We start from the raw sequence: 13,441 nt of genomic DNA, 5'->3' as shown, positions 1-13,441 counted from the left end.
ATTAAGATTTTTTTTAAAATTCTCCTTCTGCAACAGAATTTTTATGGTATCAGAGATATACTGGTATCAAAGTAGAAGTACACATGAATTTTTGAAGACATTAACTCTTTTGAACAATCATCCAGTTGGTTTCAGTTTAGTATTGCTTTTATTTCCTATAAAAACACATGTTTAACTATGCATGTGTATATATTTACATATGTGTCTTGCAAAAAAATCTGCATTCCTTCTGAAGCTTACAAGGAAGATCAAAGTAATGGTAGTAATCTTTACTACAAGACTTAAATGACTTATTGCTCATACAATATTTAAATATAAGCAACACAAATCACCAATGTAGGATTTATTTTTTTTTTGCTTTACAACCCCTGTAATACTAAAGAAAGTTTATATTAATACCTAAATAAATTGAGTTAAACTACTCCTATAGGGGCTGCTGTTAGTCACCTCCACTGTACTTAATACCACAGAGCAAATGAGATCCAAATTTCAGTTGAAAGAACACTGTTAGTTTGAATTTCACCCTATTGGTTTAACTATTGGCAGGAATGTGAAAATACATTCAGTGTAACAAAGCTGTTAAAGCCAAAGCGGGGGGGGGGGGGGGGGAGTTCTTATTATTCTTAGAGCTATTTTCCAAGAAATACTAGATGTTCCAACTTTAATGCTGCGTTTTTAAATCAGGGGAAAAATCCATGAGTAGAGGAAGACAGCATTTATGAGCCTTCAAGGAGAACACTTCACTGACATTAAAGGCAACTTTGCAGACTCACTTGAAATGTATCAATTTGTAATCTACACATTTACAGGAGCTGCTCTGCTCTGAAAGCTGTTTCCCAATCTGTGCCAAAACATATGAGCCTGTGTAGCGTACTTCTGATGATAGACCTCCAGGCTCTGTTTCTCCATAATTGATTTAGTTATTAGTTATGCAGGGGAGAGAAGAGATCCCTGAGGCTTAGTAAAACAGTATTCAGTTACTAAAAGCAGCCCTTTGTGAATTAATGTCATCCTACCAGCTCTTTCTGCTCATTATTCCTTCAAGTCTTGTCTTCCTGGACACCAGCTGTCACAGAGGAAGTCTCCAGCCTTTTCTTCTCCTGCCTCCTTGGCTGACTGAAGTTGCACCAGCACGGTCTGGAGTGTCTCCTTCACCACCTGGATCTCCCTCTGCAGAGACTGTGCAAGCTTTATTAAGGAATATTCTATAGGTGATTGGCAGTCCCTTTTCTCTTTCCAAGTTATTAAGTACATTCTTGTTCTCCTGTTCACAACAGATGGCCATGGCTATCTAATTGTAGCTTCAACTTCTTCCAAATTGTTTGGATTAAATATTAATACATTTCTCACACTTGCTAGAAAAAGAAAAATGCAGGCAAACTCAATTTCTCAAGTAGCATTATTTAGCAGTTTAAAAAAGGGAGGGGATGGGGGATACTGCTTGGACACTCTTCTCATGGGAAGAAAGGAAGGAAAGAGACAAAAAATATTGTGTACCATGGCAGCAGCAGCAGTAGGTGTGAGTTCCCTGATGGATGGAGGGTGGACTTTTATGCCAGAGACACAGACCAGGTGAAGGCAACAGGAGTAGTCTGAAACAAATGCCAAGTGACCACAGCTTGTGTGGCATTAGTGAACTCAACAACATGTGCTATGCAAGGTGGGGTGGGAATCTAGGTAAGGAACAAAATTAGCTTACAGCAGAGAAAGTGTTTCTGCTACACTTACCTCCAGAAACCTTTCATGTTAGGTGAATTATCATTATAATTATAGTGCAGAACACACAAACATAAAGCTGTGCAAGACTCCACAGGGAATGCTTTGAACAAGTTGAAAAGCAAAGAGGGCAGTAATGAGGTTGTACTGTCATGCATTAAAAGGAAGAATGCCACCTGAAAAGCAAGAATTAGTATAAAATGCTTAATTTGGTTAAGAAAGAGTTTTCCACATTTTATTTTCCTCCATCTAGTTCAGGGTTCCTGTAATGAATTCAGGAAGAAGCTGATGGTTAATGACTCAGCCTCTGAAAGAGACCTTCCACTTCCCTCTTTCCCATCTCCACAATGACGAGACAGAGGGTGTCATGTGGTGGCAACCAGGGGTGCAGTAGGGAACAGACTGGCAGATGAAGGCAGGACATTCACAGAGACAGTAGCAACTACTTACATGTGCACAAGCCTCTACGTGGCTAGACTTCCTTGGCAGTACAGCTTTTTGTGCTATGACTGGGAATAAGTTTGTACTACCGATTATACTGGGCTTTCTGCTGATAATCTTAAATCAGCAACACGATCCATTGTTGGAAGAAGTCCAAGCTCATGAGACAACCAATTTTATCCTCTCTTCTATAGCTCCTCCTTTATGTGGAGAAGAAAGCAAGCAGAGACAAGTCAGAGCCTGCTGAAATGGTAAACCAATGACCAAGCCTATGAACAAACCCTAGGGTCCATCCCATCCCACTGAGGCCTCCTGAACAGGTATGGATGAAAGGCAAAGGCACCAAAAGACAGAAATTGGTCTAGCAATAGACCAATTTAGCAGTATGTTATCAAATTATGCCAGAATCTCACTTCAAGGGAAGTGAAACAGGATGACACTGAAACAACTCAGTTTCAAAAGTACAACACACAGAAATAATAATGCACAAGGACAGTCTGTCCTTTGCAGAACTCATACATTAGGAAATACTGTTTTACTTGACCCCAATGTTAATGAAATGTCAAGAAAAAAAGATGGCCTCAGGTTATGTGACTGTAAATACTAAGCTGCTACTTTTGAAAAATTGTGACTGGACCATGGTAAAACTACACTAACCACAGCTCTTTCAGGCAACCATTATTATGTCTTTGGAAAGTCTTGGCTGCTTTTGATTCTTTTATAAATTCCCCAAAACTTCATCTTTGCGTACTTACATGCATTTGCTATGATGTTTTGCTCTTAATATATTCATGCATAATTCTAATTTCCGGACAGCTCTGTTAATCTAAAGGACTTCTGTCTCTGATTATGTGTAGTAGCAGTACACACAAAGCTTCTCCTATCCCAGGATCAAAAAGCACTGTACAAGGACAAATTAATTATGCTTTGTATCTCCTCTGAAGTAAGAAATATTATTATCCTCTTCTAAGTCCTGGATTCTCCACCCCTCTGCAACTTAATCATGAGGCTCTGCTGAAAACCTAACTGTTAAACTGTTAATCCTGCAGTCCATGAACACAATAAACCTTCTGAAGTTTAATTCTGATGTATAGTCTCTGACTACATGCTGTTACTTGTAATATCCCAGGCAACTACAAAAATCTTTTCAGGAAGAGAGAAAAAGCAAAATTGAAATGTTTCAGTGACAGTGGATGAGAAATCTTAAAGGATGGAAGAAAATGAGGAAGACAGGAAAAAACCTGTCAACCAACAGAAGGATGGCGCAACAAAAAAATATGACTGCATAGTCTAAGTACAGCAAGTACCAATAACCTCATAAATAACACCACAATTATATGTAGACAAGTAACTGTCAAATGTGCCTTTATGGCTAAGACAAATATATGGTATATGGCTGAGCATGGCATCTCTACCCACACACAGGTTATATCTGGAGAAACAGCTTCACTCATTTTAAAAATGCATATAAACATTTTTGCATGGGTCCACATGCATATGTGTCCTTCATGCTCAAATTCTCTATCCAGTGCTGCAAATATTGAGCCAGTATCCAAGGCAGGAGTTAAAACAAGTTCCAGCTAGGAATATTTTAATATTTTCTGGTTCTGCTTCAGTCTTTTTTCAGTCTTCCTCTGAAAACTGAAAAAAACTCCACAATGTCAAATAAGCAGTAAATTAAATTACTTGTGAACAAGTACAACCCATATTCAACAATGCTGCAGGTCCAATACTGCACTGTCTTGCTTTAAGCTTTTCACCTATTCAACTTTGTCTCTTTGAAAAACTTGAGCATCATCTCAGAGCCCATGATTTGCAAGCAGATAAATGCAGATCAAATTACTGTAGAGACTTATTTAAGTTTTAGAAAAAATAGGATCATTTTGCTCAAATGCAGCTTCTGATCTCTCAGCCCAGATGTTCAGGGAAAAGAGACAAAAAGTAGATGTTATTGATCAGTTGCCTTCTTATAGGAAAGGTTAGAAACTGAGAGTACATATTATAAGATAAAAGACATTGACATTGAAAGGACAATGAAGGACTGCTACTTCTCTGAGATTAGGGCCAACGGGATTTTGGAAAGTAACTGCATTTTTTTGACATCTGAAGAAGAAATTAGTTATTAAAGAACAGAAATAATCAAAAAGAGGCTTTTGGTTGGGTCTTTTCTTGTTTCTAACCTGGTTAACTATTCTGCTTGTTTCCAAAAGCCAAACTGTACAGTGCCTGCAGACAGAAGCTCAGCTCAATATGTCACTGCCTAAATGCAAGTGTCACACCTAACCCCAGGCACCAGCACCCATGGAGGAGCTAAGCCAGATGGAAAACATCTCTGTAGAAAAGGACCTTGAGGTCATGGTGGACAATAAACTGTACATCAGCAATGTGTCATGAGGCAAAGGTGCCCAACAGCCTCACAGGCTGGATTAACAAAAACACAGCCAGCAGGCAGAGGGAGATGATCCTTCCACCCTAATCAGCACTGCTAAGGTCCCATCTAGATGTTGTGGGTTCCACAATGAGAGAGAAGGACTTACTGGAATGACTCCAGCATGGGACCAGTTTAATGGACTTGAGTATCCATCACATGAGAAGATGCTGAGAGAGCTGTGACTCTTCAACCTGAAGAAAAGAAGGCTCACAGGATACTACCACTGTGTATAGCTGAAAGGCAGGAATGAAGGAGAGGGAGCCAGACTCTTCTGACTTTTTTGTCCACTGACAGAACAAGAAGCAACAGGGAGAAATTCCAAAATAGAAAATTGAATCTGAATACATGAAGACATTTTTTTGTTTGAAGGTGGTCAAACACTGGACTGTGTTGCACAGTCAGGTTGTGGAGTGTTCATCCTTGGAGATATTAAAAATCTGACCGGACAACATCCTGGGCAACCTCCTCTAGGTGACCCTGCTTGAGCAGGGAGTTGGACCAGATGATTTCAAAAGGTCACTTCCAACTAAACAATTCTTTGATTGTGTGTGTTACATGCCAAAGGACCAGTGAGGAGCCAAGACAATTCAGTAAGTCTTTTGAATAACTGGGGTTTTGGCCTTTTTGAAGAGCATTCTTGGGAGCAAGGGAATGATACTAAGCAAGTCCCTGCTGTTTCTGTGTGGTGTCACAGAAAGAGAGTAAAGTAGCCTTTGGAAATCCATCACTTCTCCTTACAAAATTCAGGGGTATTTTCAGTAGTTCAACCAATTAGAATTTTCTCAATTACCCCCTTGATTACTGTTGCCCTCTTTCACACCCATGAATATTGTTTCTATAAACTAAGATAATCCCCTCCCATGCAAAACCCAAAATACTCCCCCAAAAACTACTAAACAAAAAACTGCAACAGAATGACTGCTACATATTGAAAAATTGAACCCTTCAGTGCTCTGAATATCATTTACTTTCAAATTTCCAACAGAAAATGGAAGGCAAATAAATTGCAGCACCTGGGTGGAAATACACTGACCTACCTCTAGAGCATAAACTATACAAGTGGAACTGTGCTCTCTGTGTGACACAGTGGGAAGAGCTCACCCTCCTGTCATCTAAAATAAAATCAAAGAGGGTGCCATTGCCACCTCTGACTCTTGGAGAATCCCAAAATCTCTTACAGGTTCACCTGGAGTGAGATTCCTCACTGAGCTACAGACAGGGCTAAATTTTACGTGATTCTGTTGAAAACCTGCTCTGGTGTAAAGTTAGACTTGTATGGGAGCCTGCTGCAGGATAAAAGTGAAAGGTTAGCAAAGTGACATTTAATCAATATTTAGGCACAAAATCCTGCTTTCAGAATAACTGATTAAAATGCCCATTTTAGGGCAAGGAAAGAAGATTGTTTTTGTAATAATACTATAGCCAGGTTTTCTTCCAACAAAGCATTTCCACCAGAGGAACTATTACATGCATTCAAATTGCCTATCAAAATGTAACTACTCATTAAGAACAAAAAATGACTGTGAAATTGCAATATAGGCTCCATTTAATTTTAGTGGGAATTCCAGGCCTTTACTGTCAGGAAAGTAACACCTCTCATCAGCTCTGCAGACACCATAATGAGTCACCTCTCATCCTTTGGTTTTTCCAATTAATGATGTGGACTGTTTTCATACACTCATTAATGATCAACCATAACTGAATATTTTGTAGGTTTATTTGGTTATACCGCATAGAATTTAGCAAATATGTTGTAGTGCTACAAAGAACTTTAACATCCACTCCCATGCCCCTACTGTTTGATGCTTTTTGTATAGAAGGGCAGTTCAGTGGTTTTTATGACAGATTTAAACAATAAATTAGAATTGCAAGTGGGTCTGTGCCTATACCCAGGGCCAAGAAATATCACTGGATTTCTCCTTTCTTCAGGTTGTGCTGGCACTTATGATGAGCAGCATGGTTGATTTAAGTGTGCTATGCCATCAAAACATAGAATGAAAAACAATGACATCTGCATTTTTTCTTCCAATACAAACTTAATTATTAATCAAAGCTATGACACACACTAAACATTGAAAAATTACTCAAGAGCATCGGGAATTTATTTTTCTCAGTGGAATCTTTGGAAGTCTTTTAATAATCAGACCACAGGAGTAATTTACATCTGTGCAGCTCCCAGTTAGATTTTTGACCTAATACATTTTATAACATTTATGTGTAAGGCAGTTTTTTGGGAGAAATATGGGAAGAGTGAAAATAACCAATGAATGGACTTGGAAAAATTTATCTTATTTTCATTACTATTTCAGGTCTTTAAGCTCCTGCTCTCAGAGTTCTATAGATTTTAATGAAAACTGCATGATTATCCAGTATCTGTGATAGGGAATCTAAAATCAAAGAGATTACTATGCAAACAACAGATTCTACTGAGGCTAATTGTTGTCTCTTAGCTTAGTGCTAGTTCCTGCAATGCAGGCAAGTTATCAATGAGTGAAAGCTAATTTTATAGGCACTGAGAAGTCTTTATATATAAAAAAAACCAACCTATCTACAGGTCTGTAGCACTATGGTAGCTATTTTTCTCATTCCTTTTTGAAGTACAGCACAGTGATTATATGTACCAGATGGGAACATTTTATGCACATTGACCTGGACTACCCCTGAAATAGCAACTTGATGTTAATGAGGGGTAGCTGAATTGCTGAACTGTTTCTTTGTACATCTCTGTTTTAAACATGGTTTCTTATTTTGTGACTCATGGTCTTACTAGGACCAGGATATCACAAACTGTGCATTTCTGTATTTAGGTAACATAAGCTGAATTTCACTGATAGAGGAAGTCAGATCTCCATCAGAAAACTGTGGCTTAAAATGAGACTAATCTACAACTCTCCTGAAATTTACAATTACTAATTTCACTTTTTAACTAACTCTTGCAGTGTCAAGAGCTGTGAAGAAATAGGCACACTCCATAGAATATAAGAAACACTACTATTAAATGTATATGTAGTGTATTATCTTCTGGAACCAAAAATGCAGTTTTCTAGCTTATTTCACCTTACCTAGTAAAGTTTAACTATGATCAGATGTCACTGTTCAGTCTGAATATTAACATAAGTCCCCTGCAAAGCACCTATAACTCCAACCCTCAGTGTTCTCCTGTAAGGGCCACTGAGAAGGCTCATTTGAGAGTAGATACACACAAGGGAGAAAGGAATTGGATGCTCTGCACTCACACACAAGACACACCCATACAGCTCTGAGAAGAATGCACTGGGGAAACACAACTGCAAACAAGAGTGAACACTGCAAGTATAATGAAAAGAATGTTGAATAATCTGTCTGTATATTGTGTATATATGGAAATGCTTAGAAAAAAAACCATTTATAGTGACAAACTACTGACTGGATTTCTGTCCTCCAACCCAAATCCCCTTCCCCCAGCACCATTCCTCCTTTCCTCTGCCCCTTGCACTTTATCCTTCTGCTACCTTTAAAGAAACCAAGTTTATAGAATAGGAATTCTGCAACGACTTGCAATAGATGCCCAACTGCTTAAAACACAATGGTATTTCCACACACTATTTATTCTCCTTTCCCTAAACTATCCTCTGTAGGACTGTCAACCTTCTCTTAGCACGAAGTGAATCCTTTCTAGCACCATCATCACCCCTACTTACATTCAGATGTCTCCAAGAGCTTCTCTGCTAATCTCTGCAGCTTGAACATATCTCTCTTTCTTCGTTATCCTCTCAGCTGCCACCTCTTCTCTACTAAAACCTAACCAGCTCAGTACTCTCATCTTCCTCAGCTTCACTGGTTTTTACTTTGCCCTTTCTTAGTTAAAAGAACAAAATCCCTTTTATGAAAGTTTTTCCTATGAAACTTGCAAATGAAACAAAACTTTATGTTCTTAAATTTTGAAAAAATGGGAAAGGAATTCCTCCTAAAGATTAAGCAATCTTCAGAAAAACTGACAGATAAAGCACAGAAAGAGATAAGAGGGCATAAGACAATATATCATCTGGTTACTTGCATTGGTGTTAGAGGCAGATGTGTAGAATGCCACATGATGCATCTGTTGCCCATTTTTTTTAAAAAAAGAAAAAAACCCCAAACTACAGATGACAATATACACAGTCTGAGTCAATGTTGGGAAATGCAGGTGCATGGATATTCATATCCATGCAGTCTTTGGTGTGCTACATATTTAATTATATGAGCATTAAAAACAAAGGGATTTTAACAGTAAAATAAAGGCTTTTTAGTGCCCATTCTTAATTTACAAAGAACGAACTTCTGTTTAAATCAATTAAAGCTGGATCAGACCACAGTGAAAATACACTACAGGAAAACTTACTACACAAAAATGCCCATTTCAGCAAGACAAAAATTTCTCCCACCCTTAATGCATCTAACCTACACTAAGAACTAGCATTCCATGCCAATCTGACAGGCAAGTATCTCATGTGCATACTTACAGAGATTGATACATATCTATAGCTATAGCGAAAAGGATATGAATAACTCCTTCATCAACTCTGCAGGCAGAACTTTGCAATTGATCTTCCAGATGCACCAATTTCTCACTTATTGCTTCACATTTTTCTCCCAACTCTGCAGAAAATATGAAGAACTCCTACAGAAAGTTGAAAAATAAAAGAAAGCATGTTTGCTGCTGGCTGCAGTTTTCTACATCAAATTTGCATCAAATTAAAGGGAGAATAAAATATTAGTAAGGGAATATAATACTTTGCAGTGCAAAGACATTGCCTAAAAGCAAATTCCCATTAGAGAGACAAAAAGTTGTTTCTATATAATAAACTGGTGATTAATACGAAATGGAATGAGATTGTGTCTCAGTCTTCTTCCCAGCAGAAAAAAAAATTACAACCTCACTTTCAGCAGATGATTAGGGGTGTGAAGACAGCTACTCTGCTCTCTTTCTCCCCTGTTGTCTCATCACAGCCAGAGGAGGGAAGTCTCATTCTTACCACTCATTAAGGTACCCAAATTTCAAGTTGTTCATGTAAATATGATTTACACTTTTAGGTCATGTAAATATTTCAAGCAACAACATTTTGGTAACTCTTATACACATAAAATGTACTTATATTTTTGAAGAAAAATCTGGCTAGAGTACTTGGGGGCTTTGCTGAAGCAGTACAAGAAAATTCATCAACGTCTTTGAAATTACAAGAAAAACTGTACTTTTTTATACAGTTATCATTAAGCAAGACTAAATTTTCAAAAATAATACTTCTCGACTTAGAACTTACACAGGCAAATACTTTTTCTATTTTAAACTGGGTATTTTATACCAGTTTCAAACTCCTTCTCATAAGTTTTTTCAGATACATTGCACGAGGGTAATTGCTATTTTTTATATTTTGCATTGAGTAGTACTTTGAGAAATGACCCAAATAAGCAGCAAATATGAAAAGAGGGGAAAAAAAATCAATCCATTTGCGCAGCTCTGAGACAAGCCTTTCCTCTCCCTCCCATGGCACCATAGTGCTGTCTACAGTAATGACAGGGGTTATTTGTAAAAAAATATTATGGTGCCAAGATGAACTTCTGCTAGAACCATGTAAAAAAAAAAAGAGTAATTCATCAGCTGGAATCCAGAAAACCATATTGTCGCTAGACCTAGTCTGAGCACTCATTAATAAAGCCTGCTTCTAATGGGGCCATATACCATCTGCAGAAAATTTTTCTCCTCAAAGAAAAAAGTACTTGGGGCCCTTTGCACTTATCAGTTGCTATAAGACATCAGTGGTTGTTTAAGAGCAATCAAACCTTCAGTCAAAGGCCTTCCAAAGAAATCGTGCTAAAACTTTTTGGATTGCTGCCCCGTGTGAAACAATTTGAGATTTGGTGAACGCATTTACCAGATCTCAGCTGTGTGCTCTCCTTTCACTTTGCATCTCACAGTACATTGCATACAGGGAGTCAAATGCCAGAAGAGCTCTTCTTGCTGGCACATCCTCTGTTATGGCACCGAGCTTTACCCTTCTGCTTTCCTTGGGCCTTTCCCAGACATGGCTATGCAGCAGATCCCACTGGTACCAGCTGCAGCTCAGGCCCTGGACAGGTAGGTTGGTTGAGAGGTTATGTTGCAAACCCCTGCAGCTCAGACACAGAGAAGCACAGAGTCCCTGGCTCCGTGCACAGGACCAGAGCCACCACTTCCAGGCATTACCAAACCTGAGAACCTACAGCAGCACCCCACAGAATGTATGGATGTCCAAAAACCCCATTGTTTTTAAACTGAGAGCATGGGAGGGGAAAATAAACATTCTCCTTGCAGCAACTAGGAACGTCTTTTCCTGAAGACTGGCAACAAAAGATGAAGAAAAGGTTTTCCATCCAGCAACTAAATTATTATTCAGCATACCAGCAGGACTCTGTGTGCTGTTACAAACCAGGACAACGCAGGCCATTTGTATCAGTAGAAAGCTCTTAGGAAATTATTCTGGGACGTGCATGCAAGAACAGATGACTGTTGTCCAAGAGAACTTAGGGCTCAGGCTAAACGAATCAGTAAATGAAAAAACCCAAGTTAAGTACTCTGAAAGCACGAGAAAGCTCTTAGGAAATTATTCTGGGACATGCATGCAAGAACAGATGACTGTTGTCCAAGAGAACTTAGGGCTCAGGCTAAATGAATCAGTAAATTGAAAAAACCCAAGTTAAGTGCTCTGAAAGCGCATCTAAAATTATGACCACATAGAGAAAGCTCTGCGTACGAAAAAATGCAGGGTATTTTTCCTGATCATATTTTGGGTACATAAGGCATTGCCTAAAAATGTAACAAAATCTCACTTACTTTGAAAATTAAGGTAAAAGAACAATAAATATTAGGCAAATGTAACCAGTTGTAACAACAATATGGGAAGGCACGGAAATCTGAGAGCGTAAAAGTCAAATCAAACTTGTTTAGCTTTTTAAACACTTGAAATTTAATCGTAACTAAATGGCTATGGTTGCACTTCAGAGCAACCAAAATAGCTCTGTAAGATTGAGGTTATATTTAATTAGTATTTAAATCCTAATAATGCAGCTTAATTTCTCTTTATTACAGCCATAATAGTGTATGAATGAAGCATTTCTGTACCTACATAACCCAGCTGCCTTTTTAGTTGAAATGAGAAGTTCCTCCAATGCCTTAGATAAGCATCAACTCCCAGGAATTTACTTGCAGGTATCATGTGAAAAATGCAGGAGAACCATCATAAAAATTATGATTTTCCAGAATTTATATAAATAAATGAATAAATATGAGAACAGAAATGGAAGAAACATACAGTGCTCTCAAAAATACACAATAATTCCAAATATTCAACAAATTCCATAGCTTCTGCTTCCAGGCCCTCATTTTAAAAAGGTTTGATAGTCCAGAGAAATAGATAGATTTCTCTTCTTTTCATGCCTGGTAACATCATTGGTAATATTTTTATTTGACATTTGTCCATGTAGGCAGGAAAACCCCTGTCAGTGTTACACAAACTATTGAGAACAGCTCATGGTTTTAAAGTGGCACTCTACACTGATCAACAATATCTCAGAGAGGAAAGTGGACGCTGCCTCAAGCTCAACTTCAACTTATTCATAAAATACACTCATCCAAGCTTGTAGGTTATGTCAATACTACAAGATGCTGTAAGTCTGCAGACTTTGGTTATTTTTGCTCTAACAGCATTTTTAAGAAGCAGCTGGGAGAGATTGCAGGAGGCAGGAGAGAGCTGAAATGCAATATTGTTTTATGGATTTTTCTCTGTACAGGGAATGTAGCTGGCTCAGTATTTCTCTTCCCTCCAAATCTTTAAGCAGGTGAAAACAGCACAAATATGGGTGTGATTTACTTTTTAAGGTGAAATTCTTCTGGCTTCTCAGATAAAGTAGAAATTCTCATTCTTTCCCAAAGACGTGAAAGTCTGATGCAAGAAATGGTAAAAACAGACAACATTCCAGCTGATGCACTGCTGGAACATCAGCATATTCCATCAAGAGCAGAGGCAATGGTTTCCAGTTTCATCTTCTCTGTTTTGTTTTACCCTTTTACAAGAAATTACAGCCACTTATGAATAACAGCTCCTTGACAGCATTACTTGAGGAAAATGTTTGATCAGCTTTTCTAGTGCAAATACCTCCTATGCTGTTTCATCTAGTTTAGCAATTTTATATAGAAGAATTGACATTGTAGTAGCTAGATTAATTTAATTCTATTTGGGATTAGAGATTATATTAGAGTCTTTGGTGGTTGTGCTGAGAAGGAGGATCCCCAGATATATCCTTAAAATTCATTCTTCCTACAGAGGAGCTTTTGTAAAAGGGCATTGCCTTACTTTCAAGCAGCAGCATCATAATCCAAATAAAATAGAAGCTTTAGAACACCTTCTGCAGAGTCAAAGCCAGATTTCTTTCACCTGCACTAAACATTCTCAACCATATAATAGTTAAAATAACTCAAAGTAACATAAATAACAACTACAAAAAGTTGTCCTTGCAGGCAGATACTTCCCATTTTGGCACAAGGTTTAGAACAGTGATCTACAGCTGACAGAAGTGCTGCATGTTTTCCCTTGACCCCTGCAGAAGTTAATGGCAATTGTCAGCACTTGAAACTCCAGAATGTTAGGTCATGATGTATCTTAAATAATTACTAGAAACAAAATTTATATTTGTCCTGCTTGAGCAGATGCTTCAGCCTCATGCAGGCTAAGTGCACATGCCCTGACATAAATGAGCTGCATGGCCATGAGGTGACCACAGTGCAGGGGAGGAACAAACAAAAGAATTTGTTCCTCCCCTGCATCCCAGTTTTATTGTCCCATATGCATTGTCCTGGGC

At 38.2% G+C, this 13,441-nt stretch overlaps 1 protein-coding gene across 4 annotated transcripts in view; it reads right to left on the bottom strand.

The window, feature by feature from the left end:
- Positions 1–346: 346 nt before the first annotated feature.
- The window catches only part of DISC1 (DISC1 scaffold protein), a 187,191-nt gene continuing 174,096 nt past the window's right edge, over positions 347–13,441 (bottom strand). For all 4 annotated transcript variants that reach the window (XM_039707572.1, XM_039707571.1, XM_039707570.1 and 1 more), the window contains 2 exons: positions 9,110–9,227; positions 347–1,181 (listed from right to left, as the gene is read on the bottom strand). In XM_039707572.1, coding sequence (XP_039563506.1) covers positions 1,033–1,181; positions 9,110–9,227 — 267 coding nt within the window. In that variant the 3' untranslated portion in view covers positions 347–1,032. The remainder of the gene's footprint in view (positions 1,182–9,109; positions 9,228–13,441) is intronic.

The sequence above is a fragment of the Passer montanus genome, unplaced genomic scaffold, assembly GCF_014805655.1.
Source record: "Passer montanus isolate IOZ18808 unplaced genomic scaffold, ASM1480565v1 scaffold2, whole genome shotgun sequence".
Lineage (NCBI taxonomy): Eukaryota > Metazoa > Chordata > Aves > Passeriformes > Passeridae > Passer > Passer montanus.
Note: the sequence above shows the minus strand (reverse complement) of the source record. Positions and strands in the feature narration are given on the sequence as shown.